This window comes from Mya arenaria, chromosome 12, assembly GCF_026914265.1.
Source record: "Mya arenaria isolate MELC-2E11 chromosome 12, ASM2691426v1".
Classification (NCBI taxonomy): Eukaryota; Metazoa; Mollusca; class Bivalvia; order Myida; family Myidae; genus Mya; species Mya arenaria.
Genome location: NC_069133.1, coordinates 62,817,306 through 62,840,084, shown reverse-complemented (window position 1 = coordinate 62,840,084; position 22,779 = coordinate 62,817,306). Strand labels below are relative to the sequence as shown.

General features: G+C 34.9%; 1 protein-coding gene across 1 annotated transcript; it reads right to left on the bottom strand.

Moving 5' to 3' along the window:
* Positions 1 to 354: 354 nt before the first annotated feature.
* Positions 355 to 9,484, bottom strand: LOC128210871 (ATP-dependent RNA helicase DHX58-like). The gene is made up of 12 exons (XM_052915225.1): positions 9,365 to 9,484; positions 8,443 to 8,535; positions 7,762 to 7,916; positions 7,266 to 7,450; positions 5,424 to 5,622; positions 4,746 to 4,914; positions 4,426 to 4,536; positions 4,031 to 4,203; positions 3,700 to 3,775; positions 2,813 to 3,040; positions 2,278 to 2,445; positions 355 to 1,772 (listed from the first exon to the last, which is right to left on the bottom strand). The coding sequence occupies exons 1-12, from the start codon at positions 9,405 to 9,407 to the stop codon at positions 1,138 to 1,140; spliced, it is 2,235 nt and encodes a 744-aa protein (XP_052771185.1). The 5' UTR covers positions 9,408 to 9,484; the 3' UTR covers positions 355 to 1,137.
* Positions 9,485 to 22,779: the final 13,295 nt, after the last annotated feature.

Sequence of the window (22,779 nt, the reverse complement as noted above, 5' to 3'; positions counted from 1 at the left end):
TATAACGGACATCTTAAGCACTATCACTAGCTACTAGACATAAACGGTATGTTGTACCCCGTATGTATATGCATTATATAGATAGGGGAATCACTTCATACTAGACATGGACGGTATGCTGTACCTTTTATCTGTATGCATTACATACATGGAGGAAGCTAGTTTAGGTAACAAACTCTTCTTCTAGACAAAATAAAGAGAAATGTTCGTGGTATAAATGCAATAAAGTACCTAGATAATTAAACATGTTGATTGAGAAGGTTTGGTACATTCAGGCATTCGCCCCACGAATTGTTTTGGCTCAGGCTTAGAAAAAGGCAGTCAAATAAAGGTTTAAATAACAACAAAATGACGCGCATTTATGACTCTTTTTTGGAAAAGAAAACACAAGTACCATTTAAAGAAATAACGTTCAGTTAATACGGGGTGTTGTTTTTCTTAACAAAATCAATACCTTGCTATAATTTGACGTAATACAATGAAAACTGAAGGACCATGCCCAGTAGTACAAACATGAAGTATAAACCCTGTTTACAGGATAGAGTTAGGGCCAAAACGACAATGAACGAGAGACGAAAATGTACAGAAACCACAAACATACATTACTATCGCTTACTCAATGAATGATTGGATTACCGCCTTAGATCACAGAAGCACGAGTTCACTGGGTCATGAGTTAAACGGGGGTTTAAACAAGTGTATATGCGCATAACCTCACACTTGTCGCAACATTTACAATGGTTAAAATATAAGCCTTATGTCATACTGTTACCACTACGTTGATACTTTGCCAATCACACTATCACTATATAAAGGCATGATCGCTATATTGTACAAGGTATCAAATTGCATGACATTAATATGTGAAGCTATCATGAGTACCAACATCATCATTTTAGAGATATTAATTTAACACAATAAAATTGATCGAAATTAAAACAAACACACTGCTTCAACAAAAAGCGAAATCAGTGTTTAAGAGAAGCATATGTACATTTTAAAACGCAAATACCATCGCATCAGAATCAACAACATTGTTACTTTTGATAAAGTATTTTAAAGGGCATCGAACACTAGTAACTAGATTTAGTACAGTTCGTTGGTTATTTCACAAAACATTTGCAAAATGCCCCTAGCCTACACTATGGCAAGTCTTTCGGCAACAACAGCATCCAACTCCTCAAATGTAAACTCCTCGATTCGGCAATTGACCTGTTTCCATTTCTTGAACTGGCGGCCTTTTCCAGATTGATCAACAACCCTAAAGTTCTTGAGCCCTACCAATGGAAACTCAGCGAATTTGTAAGTGCAAACCGATCCCAGTTCCCGTTGACATTCCTCATTTGCGCAATACAAAATCCCTCCATATTCGGCGCCTTCTGGTTCAGTAAAGGTAGGAGCACCTTCTTTGAGAGTAAGATGTCGTTTTGCTTCTTCATCAATGATAACATGATGTGCCCCTTTTATGACTCTAATGTCGTCAGACAAGCAAATAAAGGAACTGCAATTGAAGCATTCAAAGCGGGCACCTGTAGCTGCCATTTGCAGCGTTCTCTGTTGAGCTTGTCTCTCTTCCTCTTGTTTCATATTTTCTTGAATTTCTAAGAGCTCCCGCTCCCAGAAGTTTGCAGGGTCTTCAATGAGCAATTGTAGATAGGGAACGATTTGATTCATAAGTACCTCACATCGCCGATTCTTTTCTTCTTTTTCCAGAATCCAAGAGCCCTCCTCCGCAATAACATAGTACAGACTATTTTCTGCTCTTGCCCGCCCTACAATTGGTAGATGGTGGTATCAGCGAGATATACATGAACTGTTACAACGTATAAAACATTTTGTTTCTTAACTTGTGTTTATAACATAATCTTAATCATGCTCTATAATATTGTTTTTAATTCTGTGATACGCACTGCTTTTGCCGCGTAAAAAAACTTCCTTTTTCTTTTTTGTAAATATTAGGTCCATTTTTACACACTAAAGACAGCATATGTGTCTCCTTCACCGTATATAAAACTGTAGAGGGTGAGAGTGGACTATAGTTAATGTTTCCGCCTCTCACAAATGAGGTCGAGGGCTCGATCCCAACCAGGGGTTCATTTTTTGGCCCTTTCAAAAAGAACGTGTGCACTGTTTTCTATCCAATAGATAGATTGGAGAGAAATTGAAAGTGTATAGCTTCACAGAAGAGCAAGAAAAAAATTGATCATAAACTGAGGCTAATATTCGCTAATCGATCAGTTCGCTGATAGGTCAATTGTAACATTTTCCAGTGTTTACCTCTAGATTGAAGTCTGACGATTTCATTAGTGACATGCTCATAGCGAATCACAAGGTTGCATTTAGATATATCAAGTCCCTCCTCAGCTACAGACGTTGCAATAAGAAGTCGGTGTTGTCCATCCCTAAAGAACTGCAACGCATCTTTCTGGCCACTCTTTGTCATCCCTAACAGAATTGTATTAAGCCTTTTAAATCCAAAGATCAAACTAAAGTGTCGAAGGAAAACAAATACAATTAAATGAATCAATAGAATAACAAACGGATGTCTAAAATACATGGTGTGATGTTTTAAGAAATAACTGTGATCGTAACAAAAGGTCTTGACGAAAAGCTAATTTTGAAAATGCTGGATTTGTTTTACTCCAAATCCTCCAAATCGTTTTGGTATAATATCATAAATGTAAAAAAAATCACAAGTAATTGCACAAGAGAGGAAGAATTTGGGAAGGTTAAATAAAAACAAATATCATTCATCGTTTTATACACAAATTCGTTGTGCATTCTGACATTTCTAATCAATGAAATACCAAACCTCCAACTGAAGCTGAAACACCTTGTCCGACGAATTCGGAAGCATTTAGTCCGTTCAAACTATCTGTTTCGTTCACCCATTTAACCAATGCTTGAGCCAACTCCCTTGTTCGCACAAATATGATTCCTCGGGCATTCTGGTCATTGGAAAGGACCCTTAACAGTATCTCCTCTAGTTTGAGCAATTTGGGGTTTTCTGGTTCGTTGGCAAATGTTTCTTCCCGAAGTTCTAAGGAGGAAGTATGTTTGTAAATGCTTGCAACGACATATGTATCAATATGAATCAAAGTTTACTTCACCCGTACTTTTTGCGCACAAAGTGAGACGTGTACACTATGCAAAATATGAACTGGTAAATTACTGAATTTACAATATAAGCAAAATTATTTAAATCAAATGTGTGTTAAAATTGCATTAATTCTAAGGTTAAACACCAAGAGCCATGAGTAAGGTGTATGTATGATGTTCTGCTGGAACAACCGTATAGTATTCCATAAACTCTTCAAGACCAATTTGAACTACAAAGACAAGCACAGTAGCCAATAGTTTGTAAAAGCACTGTTTTTTAGGCATAAGGCTAATGTCAAGCAAACAGTTAAACGTGAGACACACAATGTATAAACCAACGCAGAGAGAACACACATGCATCAACATATATGTGTTAGCAAATGTTGGGGATACCGCCTTAGAACGGTCAGTGAAACAGAAACACGCTGTGTGCGTATAAACTAGTTGATGAAGGCGCAGCCTTACACTTGTCCAATCATAAGTAAAAATATAAGTCTTATCAGAGACAGCATCAACTTGAAGACAATGAAGAATTGTAAAACACATAAGGTAAACTAATAAAGCAACTTCAACTACTCAACGACTTTATATAAACATCACCTGCATACGAACGAATAATATCAAATGCATCTTTTATCCGTGCATCACGATGAATCATTAAAGCTTTGTTGTAATTCTGGAAAGACACATAAAACTACTTATGTATCCCACTTTACACTCAACATCGTAAGAAAAATCTATTTTTGACACAAGCTTATCATATTCTGTAGCGCTATTTTTTATCAAAAGCCAAAGATTTTAAAACTGACCCGCGGTTTAGAAATGCTTTTCTTAACAAAATCAACAAACAAATAATTCGTATAAATATCGTAAAATCGTAGCGTGACCCATGTGCATGTACCAAGTGCTCAACTAAATGCTACATAATTACCTCTAAGTGTATTCGACAAGGATTTACCACTCGGCGGATGTCTTCTGATTGGACTTTGGCGATAGCTTTCACGAAATCCGCATTCCATTGCAGGTATTTTTCGGTTCCAAATGCTGCTGGAAATCTGCATGTCGTCTGTATAAATTTGTCATCGGACGCAGCATTCCGTACAGCTTGATGAACAAAACATTGAATTAGTAAAACTTACAGCTCTTCCAGGGTTAGCATTCTTTCAATATTCTCATAGTTTGAAATTATTTTAAAATCCTTGTTAAAATTTAAAAAGAAAGCACAAAACAATATTATCCTCATTATACTGAAAACATTTCCACTGAAAACAATGTTATTGATTATTTGTAGAAATTTAAGCCCGTAAAATTGTTCAATAACCACTTATATCCTAAATTGTCCTGAAGCTTGTGCCATATAGTCGAACATGTTTTTGGCTATTTTCTCTACAGCATTTTTGAACAAGTCGACATGTCTTCCAGGTACGGGTAATAGTTCTGTAATAACAAAAGAGCACTTGTTTTCCCTTTCAATAGCTGTAATGTAATTCGATATCATTTTTTTATAATTATTCATTTTGTTATTCAATTTTATATTCATTCTCTTAAAACGCAATACTTCCCCCTTTTCTTCATCACTACATATCTCCAAATGGCGCTTAACCAAATATCGTTAAAAAAGTCAGTTGTTAATTTGTATTTTATACCTTCAACCGGCGGGTTCACATATAGTTTCAATTCCTCAATTGTTTCTGGCTTCCTAACAGTACAGAGAACCTTTGCATCCATGTTTGCCATTATTTTCTTCATATGATTTACTCCCGAATCCCATTCTGTTTTTCCAGCAACGCCCAAAGATGCAGTAAGCCCTACAATCTGAAAGGAAGAGCTATGTAGAAATTACAGTCAAAGGTAGAAGCTCAATATGATCGTTTATTTTAAAAAAAAAACACAGCAACTCAACTTAGTGTACATGCTACTTGAATCTACTTCCATATATAGTCACGATGCCGAATAAGAGATGGACGAGGTAAGTTACTAGAAAAATTGTGTGTTGCTGTTCGCCTATTTTAACACAATTGCTAGTATTAATATCAATATATTTACAGCAATGTTTTCATTGTTTCAAATATAAATCGTGTATCGGTCATTAAAAGTTGTAATAATCTTTACAGGCTCCACGTACACACTTTTACCGCACTTTTATCGTGAAAATAGTAATCAACTTCTCAAAATAAATGTCAATACTTATCAGAAGGCTTGTCGATCAATAGGAAAAAACAAATGGCTATTCAAAAAGATCGGACAAATGGTTTTGACTATTGACCGACAATCATTCAATACTTTGAGATGTTATAACAAACGCAACGTCGATGGATACTCACCTGGGGCAGTTCAGAAGACTCAATTTTCTCCCGTAATTTTAGGTCAAGATATCGGCTCATAATTTCATTATACATGTGTTGTTTGTTTGAGTGATGACATTCGTCGAACACAATCAGAGAAAATTCTTTGACGCTTTCAATTTTCTTTGCTCTTAAAGCATTCAACAGAATCTGTGCCGTTACAACAAAGATGTCTCTTCTGCAATAAATAAAACTAGAGCTATCACAGCAGTGATTTCTACATCCACACGCCACCTTGACAGAGGATGTTATTGATTAACCCAAGCAAATAACCAGATAAGAGTCGTTATAAAAGTGTCTAGATTTTACCAAGGAAAGTTATTCTTATTTGCCACAATGTCAATCTAAATTCTTTAATTTAGACAAAAGTGTATAACTTATGTTCAGCGGCATTTAACTAAGAGTTGGCCGGGGTCGGTAAAAACGACATGTCAATAGATAAATAAAAGTGTGCCAAGATTCAGATTGATATATTTAAAACTGTATCAGAGTTTGCTCCACGAACTCAACTTGTGACTCGATATGGCCATAGGACACGAAAAACACGCCAAGAACCATTATGCATTATGGTGGAAACGCGTACCAAGAATCAGAGCGAGGTCTTTGAAACGTTGAAGAAATTCGCTACATAAACACCAATAGCAGCTATGAGTTCAAACCACAGTCAAGGGGACATAACTCTAACATAATATGGTCATAGGTCACAAATATACGCGTAGTGCTACTCTGCATCAAGGTTGTAATGTGTACCAAGTATCAGAGTGATATATCTAAAATACTGGGAAAAAGTCGCTCCATTAACGCTAAATTAGCCAAATGTGTAAAATACTCGTATTAAATGGCACACATATCTAACATAAAATGGCCGTAGATCACGAAATATATATCAGGCACATTAACCTACAATGGTGATAATATGTACCAAGTGTCAGAGCTCTACCTCTTAAACTGTGCGAGTAATTCGCTTTTCAAACTCCAATATAGCCCAGGTGCAAATCATATTTAAGTGCACATAACCCTTTCATCAAATGGCCATAGGATACGAAAAATAAGCCAGACATTACTGCCCATCATGGTAAAAGTGTGTTCCAAGTATCTGAGTGATATCGCTAAAACTCTGGGAGCAGATATCAGGGTAATACCTCTTAAACTGTTTGAGAAGTTCCCTATATCTAACCAAGTGTGCAAAACATTCGAATGGCCGTATGTTATGAAAAATAATCAATGCACTACTTAACACCATTGTGGTAATGGTTCCCTTTAAAAATAGGAAAATATTTGCCCCCAAAAACTCCAATATAGCCAAAAGGCAAAACAAATATTCAATGGCATATAATTCTAGACAATCTCGGTCATGGGCACTTCTACCCCAACATGATGGTTATGAGTGCCAAGAATCACAGTGCTTCAGAATATTTTGCCAAAAGACCACCCGTCCGACCAACCAACCGTATGGCGACTACAGTTAACTGTATTTACGCTGTATTTACGGGGGTATAAAAACAGTTCAACATCTAAGTCGGGTTAGAAAATAATTTCACCTAGAAGCACAAGGTAAACAAAAACACCAAAAAAATGTTTCTATTTTTAATATAAACATATGCATGCATTCAGACCATAAGTCGTTCATAAACGTAACAACGCAATGACTTGTCAAACTTAGAGAAAAGACAGGGACAAGCCCAGTAGCCTAAAATATAACCAACATTTTGTTTAAAGGCAAGTGCAAACAAATATCAAATCTGAGACTGAATCGCATAATGCCTTATTGTAATATGATATAAGAATAATTTCATTGCATCATGTTTTTATCAGACTTGCCTTTCAAGGAAATCCCAGAGCATTTGCTTTTTTAGCCTGTGGACGTTTCCGCTGAACACCTTTGTCCTGTAAGTTGGGAGTCGTTCTGCACATACTTCTCCTTGCTGAATGGCTAGAGCTTCGTTTTCGACAAGAAATAAAATACGACCATTCTTTTGTTCTGCTGTTTTCTGTCTTAGGTGAACCTTTAAATACAATTTTGTGAAAGAATCGAGTATGCACCATATGGCGTAATAAGTGTAATTACTTCAAATGCAGTCTCATCAGATACCATTAGGTTATGTAATGTCATTGTAGTGTTCAATAACAATACATCATTTGTTTTAATAATAAAAAAAATACTGAATAAAAATATGTATGAGAACGAACTGTTGCTTTCATAAAATAATGCAAGAAATGATCATATACAATGGTAGGATGTTTAGCATTTACATAACTTCTTCACATTATTTCCTGAAAACTCTTGTGGAAGATGATTTTTCAAAAGATTAATTACCTGCATAATTCTGCATGCTACCCTGGTTTTGCCCGAGTTCGTTGGAGCAACAACTATGACATTTTTTCCCTCACAACCCTCTTTTGCTAACTCCTCTTGGTAGCCTCGTAGACTTATATCCACGTCATCGCCATTCGTTCCAAGATCCTCTTGATCTGGAAAAAATGAACACCTTGCTACAAACACTTTTTCTTCAATTTGATATTTATCAAATACTTCCAAATACTTACTTTTCCAAAATGTTCAACACAACCGTTACTTTCATTATCACCACCGCCACAATCACCACCACAACCATCACCATTACCACCACGTTCCATTACCACCATCACCATTTTCACCACCAGCACCACCATCGCCATTATCACCACCAGCACCATCATCATTACCTTCACCACACAACTACCACCATTATCACCACTATCGACACCATCACCATTACCACCACTACTACAACCATCTTCATAATCACCACTACCACCATTACCACCACCAGCATAACCAACCATCAGTACCACCATTACCATCATCAACACCACAATCACCATCTTCACCACCATCATTACCACCACATCCACTATTACCACCACATCCACCATTACCATAACCACAATAATCTACACGATCACCACATCAGGTTGTTCAATCAGAATACTAAATATTACACTGTTTTTAAAGTACCTGTGGCAGTTTTTATCTCAAACTCTTCCTCGCCCAGGAATGTTTGCTCGTTTCGTGTCGCATTCCCTTCATTTTTCCCAGTGTCGTGGACACCTAAAGCATACATTGTAGTAACTATTTAATCAGTAGGTAAGTTTCAGTAAAGTATATATATATTAAACTTTCACCATAAAAATGCTTTTTTGCTACAATAAAATGTATACCATTAAGCCTATCGGTATTTTCCGGAACTGAACGGAACGCCATCTAGGGCATTAATTATTATTAAATCGAAAACATGAATACTCCTAAATCACGATCAACCATGAACTAGATAGATAAGATTGTTTGCAGGTTTAACCAGCATGTAATGCATGTTCATTATTGGTTTCGGTTGATAACATATACGAGACTACATATGTGTCAGAGTAGAACGAACAGATTTACATTCTGTAACTCAACGTTTTTTTTTAAACAATTTCTCTCTACAGTGTAGCATTAAAAACAAAACTATAGATAAGCAGTAACATAATAAACGTGATTGCAAATGGAAATGATGATTTAGTGAAACTGCTATATTCTTTCATGTAATTTGTAATAAAAATGGTTCTCCAAACTTCCTTGTAGAACTGTGTGTACTTAAAGTCGTACATGTATACATGTTAGTGTGTAAGGTGTGTGTTTTTATGATGTTATAAAATTTTAAAGCATTAATGCTACTAAGCTAGGCCTACTTGTTATGATAATGTACATTGCATATATTTTGTGATATTAAAATCCATCTGTTCAAAAGTGAAAACGTTGTCGTTGTTCAGGTGATTTTTCCCATTTCCTGATAAAAAAATCAGGCCAGAAAACATAAACATCCGTTTATTATTGTAAAAACAAATAACAAAGGTCAGTTTGAAACACTTTATAAATAGTGAAAGAGACAAATTGTTACCAGATAGGTCTGAATCCTCCGACAAAATATGTGAAGACGCCATTGTCAGTTTGTCAGTTTGATCTTCCCACGTGATTTGTGACGTCACATTGAAATATTCGATCCAGGATATAAGTTGTGCAGTCTAAGGGGAAAAGTGCACAATACACTCGGTTATTGAGGTAGATGTTGCACATTGCAAAATGATAATCAAAGCGCTTACAGCGTTGAATGGCTGTCGGCCTGTTTAGTTCTGATTGTAGTCATGTAATGCCGAATTTAATAGAAAGTGTGTGAAGAATTCTTCGTTTGTTTCAAGAACTTTCAGCTCAGAATCTTGAGATAGTTTCATACGCATATTTTTAAGCCACTGATTTAAATATGTTCATTTTATTTACAATTGGCATAGGTCGAGGTCAATAGTTAGATACATCAATACATAGGGAATAAATAGAGCGTGTGTGATTCGATCCCCAGGAATTTTGGGCGAGGATCTTGCCATCGTAGATAGAAACCTTAATCATGAACTTTATTAATATGTCCAATGCATTTATTCTGATGCATTTGGTCTGCCGGGCATAGTCAATTCTGGAAAATAGTAAATGGTAAAAGCAAAATAATTGTTCAAGCATCATTCAAAGACCATTATTTTCATTTTAAAAAATGTTAATAAAACTGTTAACGTTAACAATGAAACAAGCGTAAATCATAACCTATTCAATTCTGTCTTGAGAAAGACCAACCCAATATGTTAAAGACTAGGTTTAATACGAATAAGTTACTACACACGAAGATATTTCACATCCACAAGTGAAGGTCAATATAATACTTCATGTACTTCTCAACAAATAATTATCAAATGACACGATATAATGTGTCACATATTAAATCAACAGCAGCTGACATCAAAGAAGCCGCAATCTCCCACACAAAACAAAGCAAAAGCAAAAAAAAAAAAAAAAATAATAATGATAGCACACATGCGACATTGTGATTCACACAGAAGGGCATTGAATACATGTACAATAATATAATAAACATTCCGGATCAAAGCGCAGTTCTAATAACCCTTTTATTACATACATTACTGATTAGATCACTTAAAAGCCACATGTCATTTTAACGACGTACTATTTTGTTTTATGACGTAATTTTAGCATCGCGCAACGATATTATGACGTGACGTCACAGAAGTGGAATACGGCCGTATTGCACTGGAGTGGAATACGGACTTTCGTATTTTGCGATATGTATTGCGTGTGGATTTATGATGGGTACATAATAAAATAGGGATTATGACTGCGTTTTGATCCGGGAGGTTGTATTCGACTCGATTTTTGCAGATTCGGATTTCACGAGGCGCTGAGCGAGAGAATTAAAAATCTGCAAAAATCCACGAGAGTTGAATACGACATTCCGGATCAAAACGCAGTACTAATAACCCTTTTATTATATACATTACTGATTAGATCACTAAAATGCCACATGTTACCATAGTAAATGTCATTTTAACGATGCACTATTTTGTTTTATGACGTCATTTTAACATCGCGCAAAGACACTTGCTATGACGTGACGTCACAAGAGTGGAATACGGCCGTATTGCACTGGTATGGAATACGGACTACCGTATTTTACGATATGTATTGCGTGTGGATCACGAATCACTGTGATTAAATTGTTATATTCACTAATTATTCAAACACTGGGCAGATGTTGGTGTCATAATAGTAACCACATGAATACTTGCTAAACGTATGGATAACAGATATGGAAAACGTTCTGATCGATCTGCCAAATGCGCAATTTAATACCTGAGAAGAGATGAACTGCAGCAAAATCAATACCTGGTACATGCTTTGCAATTTGGTATTATATTGTCCCTAATATCTAAAGATAAACATGTCAGATAGATAATGAATAATTGTGACCGCTCAAAGTTTAATTATTAACAGATTAGTCAACCCAACCCAAGTGAAATCTTAATAGCTTTTAAAGGGACTGTACACCAGATAGGCACCAAAAATGTTTTGTTCTGTAACGAATCTCAGGACAATTATTTAATAAAATGTTTACTCTTTGATATCGTAATTGTAAAAAAATACCAAAATGTAAAAACAAAATCGAGTCGGAGACCGGGTTCGAACCAGTGTCGCCAAAAATGGAGTCCAGTGTTGTATCCACTGTGGTACGAAGTACGAAGGCTTACCCTAAACGGTTGGAATATTTAAGCTATGTACCTAACTTGGTAATAACACGTGATAACATCGACTAGCCAATCACGCATACGGAATGAATTCTACTATGTAGACATACCTAGTGATCTCTTTTAATGGAAAAATACGGAAAATAACTGCGAAAAAATAAATCAATTGTAAACTATGTGGTACTTTAGTTAGTAAGTTTCAATGCATTGTACACATCGATACCAAGTTTATGTCGGTTTTCGTCATTTTTCTCTTTGTTCGCTATTTCATCATATGGAGTACAGCCCCTTTAAAAGCGTCTGCATTTCGAACTCCTCGGCCATTCTCTATCGAAAACAACATCGGATGTATATGGACGGTTTACAATGTAAGAACTCTTTTCACTTTAACTACGCTGCAATAATACTCGCTAAAAATATGGATAACAGATGTGGAAAACGTTCTAATGGATCTGCGCAATGTTAATACCTGAGAAGAGATAAACTGCAGCAAAATCAATACCTGCGTGATGCATGCTTGGCTATTGAGTTTGATATAATATTGACTAAAATATCAGATAAAAAACCAAGCCAGATAGGAAATCAAAAATTGTGATCGCTTAAAGTTTAAATATCAACAATATTGTCAACCAAAGTGAAATCTTAATAACATTTATAGGCGTCTGACCTCCTACACCCCAACAATTATAACATCTCCGTTCTGACTGAAAGGACAATGTCGCAAAAACTCTGCGAAAATAAAATAAATAAATTCGAATCCAGACCAACAGCACTGATAAAAGCTCTTAATTTATTCTGAAATAACAGATATGTAATTCAAGAACCATTCAACGCTCCACATTGATGTTTTATGAATGTACATAAGCTTTAACGGGAAATAACTATCAATCTTTTAACCTAAGTAAAGGACTAATAGCCGCCCTTTCACCAAATTGAATAGTTTAATGAACTGATATGTAATCTCCAAACTAACGCACACTTTCAAAAATAAGAAATCAGCCACATTAATGCAAAATGCAGAAGAGGGAACTTAATAAGATTTACGAGCAACCAGAAAAAGGCAAATAAAAAAGACACCAAACAACCGAATTAGAAGGGTCGGAAGAATGCATTAGAATAAGAATCTGCAGTGTGACCGGTTCTGCCTTTTTAACGGTGTGAGGTTTCCAACTAGATAAATATCTCAAGGACAAATTCAAAATACAATTATTAGTATGATCAGTGTTAAGGCCTAAACAAGCATGCAGAATCATACCACCTCTAATGTCAGTCGTGATACTGTTCACAGACCTAAAAGATCTGCTGAGGAACTGAGAATACAACTGCAACGTTACGGTAGATTATGGCACGTAACACAAGTTAAAATACCATCAAAACAAAATAAAACCCGCCTACTGTACTCGCAAATTCTTATTAGTACTCCAAACGCTATATAAATTTGCAAATCATGCTTTAAATACATTCGCTGAACATCTAAAACATAAAAAAACAATCATGCACAAATCTAAATTCTTCATCTGTTACCAATGGTTCATTTAAAACCAAGCCTTCGGGATTAAACTCCTAAAACTGCAATTTATTTATGGACCGCAAATGCCACCCCGACAACGCGTCATCCAGCCGGTTAGTATACGCCTAGCAGCCTTAATCGGAAAATAATAAACTGCTGCCAACACAGCAGATTTCTCTTAACAAATCCTGCAATAAATGACACCTTGCTGCGACAAAACAAGCTGCTATGTTATCACTAAAAATGATAATTTTCTTACCTTTTAATTGACTACTCCAAATCTTCAGGCAAATAACAACAGCTTATAATTCTTATGAACTGATACGAAGACTAAAATCTGAAATAATATCAGGAAAACCACTATGAAAAACCCTAGAGAGAGACAACCCCTGTATCCAGAAGCTAAACATTCCATCTGCCTATGACCATTCACTATGGTCAATAAGTGAACACCATTGAAAAGAGGCAAAAACTTGTCCCATCACCATTAATGTTTATGAGCTACATCATGAATAGGATGTTTATTGGTAGTTTCTCTACAACATAATCGCAACAAGATCCCTGTCAACAGAAATGTACCTATTTTAGCAATTCCTTAAAATAGGCAGTGACCTCTCTCAATATCTCCTGAGTGTAATCTCTCCTAGTTACCTCTAAAGTAATAGTTATATAGTTGAAATGCACCGTTGAAAAACCATCCCCACAGAAGGCGGACTAGCCATGGCGAATGTCTTTTTGTAAACATCCGGGTTAACTGTTGGCACCGTGTTTAATGGAGAAAAAACTAAACCATCTTCAAACGGACTCTTCCTGAATAGACTAAATCTTTTTTTTCAAGTTCTTCAAAATATGCTATGGAATCTTTTCAGCGCCTTCATGATTTTAAACATTGTCAAACTGTAATCCACAGATAAACCGTTACGAAGCCAGTCGCAAACCTAAAGACCAAAGGAACCATTCAACATACGGCTCATATAATCATTATCAAATTTGCTATGAACTGGTATACGACAACCCTCAAAATTGAATTTACCAGAAGCCCTAACTACTTTATAAACCTGATTTTTATACACGAACCCGCAATTTGACCTGATTTTATTCAGAGCAAAACACACACTGTTGTGTTTACACACTGTTGTGTTTTAAAAGCAATATACGCCATATTATCCATGCACCTCCAACCTTGAACCACGGTCAACTGCTGAGAAACGAGATTTCAAACAATAATTTGGTAAAAGAAATCAGCTGCTGTACCTTGTACTCCCAAGATGAGCCCATAAACCACTAGGAAGTCGAGCCGAAACGTGCGGACAATCTGACAAGCATTTAGGGTGTTCCAACTCTTTTTAATCGATTTGCCAACATGAATCTTAGAGTTATTAGAAAAGGTATAATTTCTGAAACATATTTTAAGCCTTCGCTCCACAACACCAAACGTAATAGCGTGTGGTGGTACAGGATTTTTCCTATTCGAATTGACATCGAAACAAGAATGTTAAGTTTTAGGCAAATCTTGTTCAACCTTCGACAATTAAGCGGTCTACAAAATTGTACTTTGTCGGTTTTTTACTTTATGATGATATGCATGATAACGGTAATCAAATTAAAAAAAAATATTAAAAGGAGGTAAATTAAGACAGGCATGTATGGAATTTGGTTATGACATACATACATGTATAGTAACTGTTGACGGCTAACCATCTCAGTAACGCAAAAATTGAAAAAGACGTGTTTGGTATGGCTCACTGTGTGGGAACGGACACCGAATATAGCTCAAAAAGTGATAAATCGATAAGCGTTTGATTTTGACATATGGCAAGTTGTTATTTATCATGTTTTGTATATATAGGTGATATATTTATCAAAATAAAAATGTTTTGAACAGCTTGGTTCTGTGCAATAGACAACTATGATGGGAATGTGTCTCCTCTCCTGTATAATAGCACAATTCTTGCCGAAAGTTGCATGATCGCTTACAAATGTTCAGTAAGATGGTACGAATTAAAACATAAAACAAAAAAAAAAAAAAAAAAAAGCATAAAACTGATACGAGAGATTTTATTGTAATTATAGCATCTAGTATTGTATAATATATCAATACGATGTTTTGTTGTTCTGGAGATATTCATATTTTTGATGAGCTGAAGGTGTACTGGGGATAGATGAAGCAAATTAATAACTGCACAGGGAACAGCTATTGAGTGGACTGAGGATAGTAGCGATGTATTTAGAATAACGAGATTGTGATGATGATGATAACCCCTTTTTATCTCTACGCAAAGTCGGGGAAAATTATTCGATGTTGTCCATACCGAGGGATGAGAGCAAAACATGCTGTTGTTTTCTGTATCTGTATGTACTTAACACTGGCTCACTCTGACTTCTCTGTATGCTCGGATGTCTTTGCGTCCGCTGTTTGGTCTTCAAGAGCAATACCTGTAATGGCTGGTTTAATTGAGAAGATATTGCGTTCACAGATGGGGTTCCGATTGTCTGAGTTTTGCCCTTAGTTTCTAATATGCAATTTGCAATTCAATGCCAATGGATTTTGTACTTAGCAATATGTATCTTTTTTTTAAATAAGTTAAGTATGATTAAACAATATTGAGTTCATATAGATTAGTTTACCATTGTGTTTTTCACATGGAACACCGTTCGAGTCGAAATTACATGCATATTTGAAATACGGAATTGTAAGATATAGTTATGCATTCACTTCCGGGGATTTTGATAATTTGCATAATGTTGATATTTCTGTTTTCAATAGATTCAACATTATAATAATTTCATGTGTAATTTGACATCATTTGAAACTGAATGTATATTTCCCTTCTGACAACTTTAAACTCTTTTTGCATAAATATAAATATCAATGTTTACTTTGTTTTCATATTTGTATTCATTATATGCCTTCATCAAGCCTCGTTATACTTTGTATCTATTTATTTTCATATGTGTGGACTCTGCTTGCAATAAGTCTAAGAATTCACTTTGAAACTTTCAATGAGTTAACTAATGACATTGTTTCAGCAAATTTAAAAAAAACGATATTTCAAAATGACTTGGCGAAATCTCCATTTGAAAAAGAAAGGTCTCTTATTGATTTGGAGAGCTGGAGAGTTGGTAGATACTAGTCACAATGGCGAGGAATTTTTCGTAAAGAGATACAAGTCACACCTGGGTAATTATACGTAGTAAGATACTAGTTACCGCCGAGAAATTAAACGTAGAAAGATGCTAGTCACTCCCGAAGAAATATATTTTGAATGATACTTCAAACGCCCAAATAACTATACGTATATAGATACTAGTCTCGCCCGAGGAATTTTTCGTAGAAAGATACTAGTCACGCCAGGGTATTTATACGCAGATAGAAACTAGTCACGCCTAAGGTATTATACGTAGAAGGATATAAGTCACGCCTGAGGTATTATACTCAGAAAGATATTAGACACGCCCGAGGAATTATACGTAGAAATATACCAAACACGCCCGAGGAAATGTGTGTAGAAAGATACTAGCCACGCCCGAGGAATTTTACGTTGAAAGATAGTAACCACACCCGAGGAACTATACTCAGAAAATTACTAGTCACGCATGAGGAATTTTACTTAGAAACATACTAGTCACACCCTAGAAATTATACGTTAAACGATACCAGTCACGCCTTAAGAATTATATGTAGAAAGGATACTAACCACGCCTGAGGAATTATTCATAGAAAAATACTAATCACGGCCGTAGAACTATACTTAGAAAGATACTCACGCCCGATTAATAATATTTAGAAAGACAATGGACACGCCCGCGGAATTATACGTAGAAAGAAACCAGTCAGATACACAATTTGTTCATTTCTGAATAAATGGAACATTCACATAAGCAAGATATTGCTTTTCGAAAAAATTAAACTATAAATGTCCTTTCTTCCTACTTAGGTAGGACAATTTGGGAACAATTCGAAAGTTAACAGCTGTGTTAGATTTATGCAATATTAGTTAAACGAACTTAAGCTCTATCATCTAAATTGTGTATTTACATATAACACATAACAACTCTTATATTAAGTTATTTACTGTAAGCTTTACTACATCCATAACAAGAACTATTTTACGTTTCCTTATTTATCCTTATAAATACAGTCCTAAGTTAGTGATAAAGAAATACTGATACCATTGCAATGTATGAATTCTTTCATATAGAGACAAAAACGGTAATGTAAAACAATGAATAAATAAACACAATCATAAAAATACCTTTTCAAATTATGACATTACATTTAAAAAATTAATTGCTTTAAGCAAGCATTCACCATTCGTCTTTTCGCTGTTTTACGAGGTTCTTGGCATGCAATTCGCTTATTGGAACAATACCAATCAAAAACATGATTTAAAAAAAGGCTTAACATCACAACAATGACGTAGTAGCGCATTTGGTATGTCCACTTTTAGTTTAAACATATTTTATTCATCAGCGTATACACACATAACATAAAGACAAACAGAAAACACATGTACAATCTAGAAAAGGATTAGAACGAAAGATAAATATATCTTAATTAGTCATTCTCCAAACCTAAGCAAAAGTACATATTTAATGACGGACATTTGTACAGTTTACAATGTAGATGACACAATGATAATGATATTGTTGAATTGCACTAATGATAGTGTTAAGCGTAATTTGGCTTTATTTAATGTTATTAAATATTTAAAGATTTGTTTTACAGACGACGTACACAGACAAGATAGTCGCTCAAAGTTAAACATTTTATGTGATCAACAATGAGTTATAAGCTCTTTTACGCTGTCGAATTTTCATTTTAATGTCATTATTCATCCAAGGAGGTTCAAGAGAATTGATAGTTATAACATTGTTTTGGAAATATCAACAATTGATTTAGTAAAATAAGAGGTGAACAAATCAATATTTGTTTTCCTAACTAGTGACCAATTAGTGTCCGAAAGACTCAGGCAAAGTTCCGTATAGTTCCAATTGTCATATTTCCATATTCTACGCCGAGTAACCTTCCTTGTCGGTTTAGTTTATGGTATCTAAAAATTCCAAAAATACGACAATGATTCGTTTTGATCTAGAAATGACTCTCCAACTCCACTTTGGACTAAAAAGTTTGAATTGAAAATAAATAAAAGCTCGAAAATTGAGAAAGAATTTTCTGTAAAGGGGGTTGGATCTGAGATGCATTGTTCAATGGCAAACTGTTGTGATAAAGAGTTGATTTTGCGCCCCGAACTATCGATTAATGTGTTCAGATTGAAATCACCTGTAATGATAATATCCTCAATACCACTTTCTCTTGCCAAACCTATATAATCTTCAATAAGGCTATAATAGTTATTATCAGAGTAAGGAGGACGATAGAACACTTTAGCGCAATTAACTCAAAATAATTCCTTCTTTAAAAATTGATAGCGTCTTTGATATAAACGGCAACACCACCATATGAATCTCCTTGCCGATCACGCCGAACTGGTCTTGAGAAGCCAGAGATTAGAATCTGTAATTGCTTTAGCTAACCAAGTTTCAGAAAAGGTAAGGATATCGAAAGAACTTAGTTCAGTTGACAATAAATCCAGTTTCGGTAGAAGACTTTGAATATTATAGTGCATAATAGAAGGGTAGTTCGGACAACACAGAAAAGTTGAAAGATTTGTGGACATATCGTTATGTGAACTACCAGGGGAAGAGTCGTGCTTTGAAATGGGACCAGGATTAAGTTAAATATCACCTGACAGTGAAAGAAAAAATATGCAACCAAGTTAAAACTACCATGGACAACATAAAGCACAAGCAATGATAGAGAACTTGCATTTGTACTAAACGTTTCACTTGCCGTGTGACTTAATGTCCAATTGCACTTCGATCGCATACATTAATCAAATATATGCAAAAAGCTACAGAAACATGCTCAGTAGCAAAAAGTTTAAACATAAACCCGGTTTAGTAGCAATGGGCAAACGCCAAAGACATATAACACAAATTCACAAACAAGAAACATAGAACAGCACACAACTCTACAAACAGCACAGTGCATAAATACTATATATATATATATAAATAATTGGTATGTTTATCAAGAATTGTTAGGTACCGCCTTGGAACGGTCAGTAAAATATAAATTTACTGGGGGTTTAAATCAGTTTATGTGCACAAACCTCACTCTTATCCCAACAATTCTTAATAAAGATAAAACGCAAAAGATAAATCTTATCAACGTATTTAACTTGGAATATTTGACGTGCAAGAATACCTAAGTTAGATGTAGCTGTGATATTTCATTTCAAAGAGCTTGATAAGCTCAGAAGGAAGAAAAGATTCACAGTAAGATGGAAACGGCCGTTGTACCTATATTTAGCATTTCGAACGACGTTTATTTTTGTTTGCCTATTCATGTAATTGATCTAACAAAAAGAGATATGCTAGTATTATCGGCGACACAATGTTACAAACAAGGTTCGGCCAAGATGTTTCTTCATTAGAAAATGAAGTATCCAGAACCACACCACCACTACACTGATAGTGAAAGAAAGAGAGGAAAAGCAATGAGCATGTATATGAGTAATCATATGATAGTGCGTATGGAGGACATAGTATATCTGATTTTGACCATGTTCAAAGATCTATATGAGGACGTTTGACAAAATATAAAGAGAGCGTATAGACTAAAGTACAAGTACAAATAAACAGACGGAAAAAACTTGGATGTTGGAAGCGTAGTCGAGTATATTATGTAAAAAAGAAAAATAAGAATGCCTAAGAATAGCAATGACATTCCATAGTAGAAATGAATGTGTGCTTCATGTTAATGACAAGAATTTAAGAAAGAATATCCATGTACAGACGATAATGAATTGCAAATGAGTATTGTTCTATAGCATGCATATTAACAAAAAGCATATGCCATTACCTCATTGACTGAATTTTAATGCTATTTTTTAACATTTTACAAATTATGTGTACATTTTTTAGAAAACAATAGACTAAACTCCACTTCTGAATTTAACATGGTAATTATTAACAAATCAAATTATTTCGTTAGGCCACAACAAATTGATCATTTGTTCGTCGGATTTGCCGAACCTAAAATTTGAAAAACGAAAAAAAAAAAAAAAAAAAACTTTTTTTTGCGCCCGCACTTACTATTTGGCCGCGCATATTATTTTTTTTTTTGTTTACTTCTGAATTTCCTCTATTTTCTGAAATTCTTTTACGAAGAATTTAATCTTTCAACGTCGACTTCGCCTTTTTTGAAGGTATTTCCATGCTTTACATTTTTCGCGAGCAAAATTTCCTCGTGTCAGGACAAAATCAGGACCGGGTAACCGCAAAACAGCCGATATTTGTTGACAGTCTTTTATGTCGGGAATATTTTGCAGGACGCACCGTTGTTATTTATTTCCGGTATTAATTTTCGGGTTACTTTCAGTTTTCGTAATGTAAAATACACGTTTTAAATGAAAATCAGTGTCAAAGTCAATAGATTACAGTCTTCAGTAAACAACAACAGTTTCACAGAGTCGAAAGCAATAATTATTTATGTGTGTTTTAAGTAATTCATTGTTTTGTACTCAAAATTTTGTGTTAAATAATAACTAAATCGAATTTTGAGCGCAAAACTTATATTAAAATACACGGACACACGACTTACAACAATTGAACATGTTTTCGTGAGTTATTTTTTAAATTTTCTAAAATGCATTTCTCAGTTTTCATATAATCATTATCGTTATAAACAGATAAAAATAGTAGGACTTGTAAATGTTTTAGAAACAGCCTGTACATTATATTTATGAACCAGTCAATCCACGGTAACCACGCCCCCTCCCCCCAGGTCCTTGGGTATAGCAGGGATAGTCGGGGAAATGGGCCAAATTTTTACCTTCCAGGTGGCCCCACAGTGCCGGGTGAATGCAGTGGATTTACCCGGGGTTGGCTGGACCGAAAGTCAAAATCCCCTCTATTCCCCGGACATTGGGGCGTGGTTACAATTGACTAGTGCATTACACACATGGACAGTATAAAAAACCCATCAGTAAAACCAGAAAATAAAACCTTTTATAAGTAAAATGACTGTTTTAATGTTCTCAATTCTTCGTTTTTATCCACTTGTTTTCTTTGATCGATTTGTATAAAATGGCCTGTAATTAAAGTGGCCTGTTTCTTATGGGCATTGAAGCTATGGAGGCCGACATGATATTCTTTTTCAAGGCACGGACCTATAAACCATAGGTTCGGGGTAAAGTAGGGTTCTTTAAAGGGAAATATCTTTATTCCACCATCTGCTCTAATATAATGACTGGTGCCACATTTGCAGATTTGTTTGGTACTGCTTCATTTATGTTGTCCCGCAATTTAATCCACAGTGTCTTTTTTAGATATGTTCTCTGTGTTATTTACATTTTCGATCTTCTGCAATGTCAAAGTCACTACAATTTAATCATGTGCTTCAAGAGGTTCAAACTTAGACCTGATTCAAATCATGAATTACTCTTACAAGTCTAAAATTTTTTTTTTTTGAATAGTAAGTTACGGAATGAATACAATAGTTTTCTTTTTGGTCTTCAAATAATTGTATGTTACTATGAGGAATGTTGTCTTTACAATAAATTCACGTTTAAATTGAAGTTAATAGTAAAGCACTGGACCTTATTGCCATTTGTTAAATATTGAGACAGATTTGCATGTGATACAATCAAAACTTTTTCATTAATAACTGAACCTATGTTTGCAATTAATAAGCATTTCTTGACATACACTGTATGATAAATTTGGTAACTTTTTATTTTTTTTTAATTTTTCGCCTTGCGCTCGCCTCTGATTTGCCTTAAATTAAGGAAAAAGTATTTTTTTTTTATTTCGCTCGCTCGCTCCTCCGTTTTTTTTTTGGCAAAATCCGTAGAACAAATGATCAATTTGTTGTGGCCTTATCAATTAATTTTATAAGTTTAGGGAGACACAACAAATAAAGTAGTTCAAGATGACCAGAAAAGTAATTAAATCAGTCTATGTAAATATCATCTTCATGCAACAAATATGCCAGCATGTAATGAATCATATTAACTGTAGACACATTATTATAAGTACATACTCTTGGTATTTTATTGAAAATTGAACATTTTTTAAACCTAGCATAAATTGTTAAATCATGGAAAATATCTTACAAAAACAAATTGTATCGTAGTTTATCAATCATTTCTGTTAAAGAAGCCACAAAGATAAAATTTCAATCATGTAAGTAAATTTGAAAATGCTTCAATAGATTATGATTTTGAAGATAATGTGATACCCACTGGTGCAGTTGACCTCGCAATATCTGCGTTAGATTTAAACTGGTTTAAGTCGTCGATACAGTCAATCTGTTTGACAGCTAAGGAATCATCGTGCTTGAGCCTTACAAAAACTGATCCATCTGACGACCAGGCGCCTTCGACACGACCAAACTTCGACCACAAGCATGGAAGAGCAGATTTGCACGTGTTTTTTTCAAGTCTTCATTGAAAAATACTTTATTATGGCCTCATTCAGTGCGGTCTATTTCCTCTATTGTGACCTGAGCGCCGATGTCATTACAAATCGACAATACAATATTGTCAGTGTCCTCGCCTCTCTCATTTTCCCACTTTTAACAACCAAACACACAAAACAAACAATACTTAGCAACTACAGTCATCACAGTTATAACCAAAAAAGATATTCAAA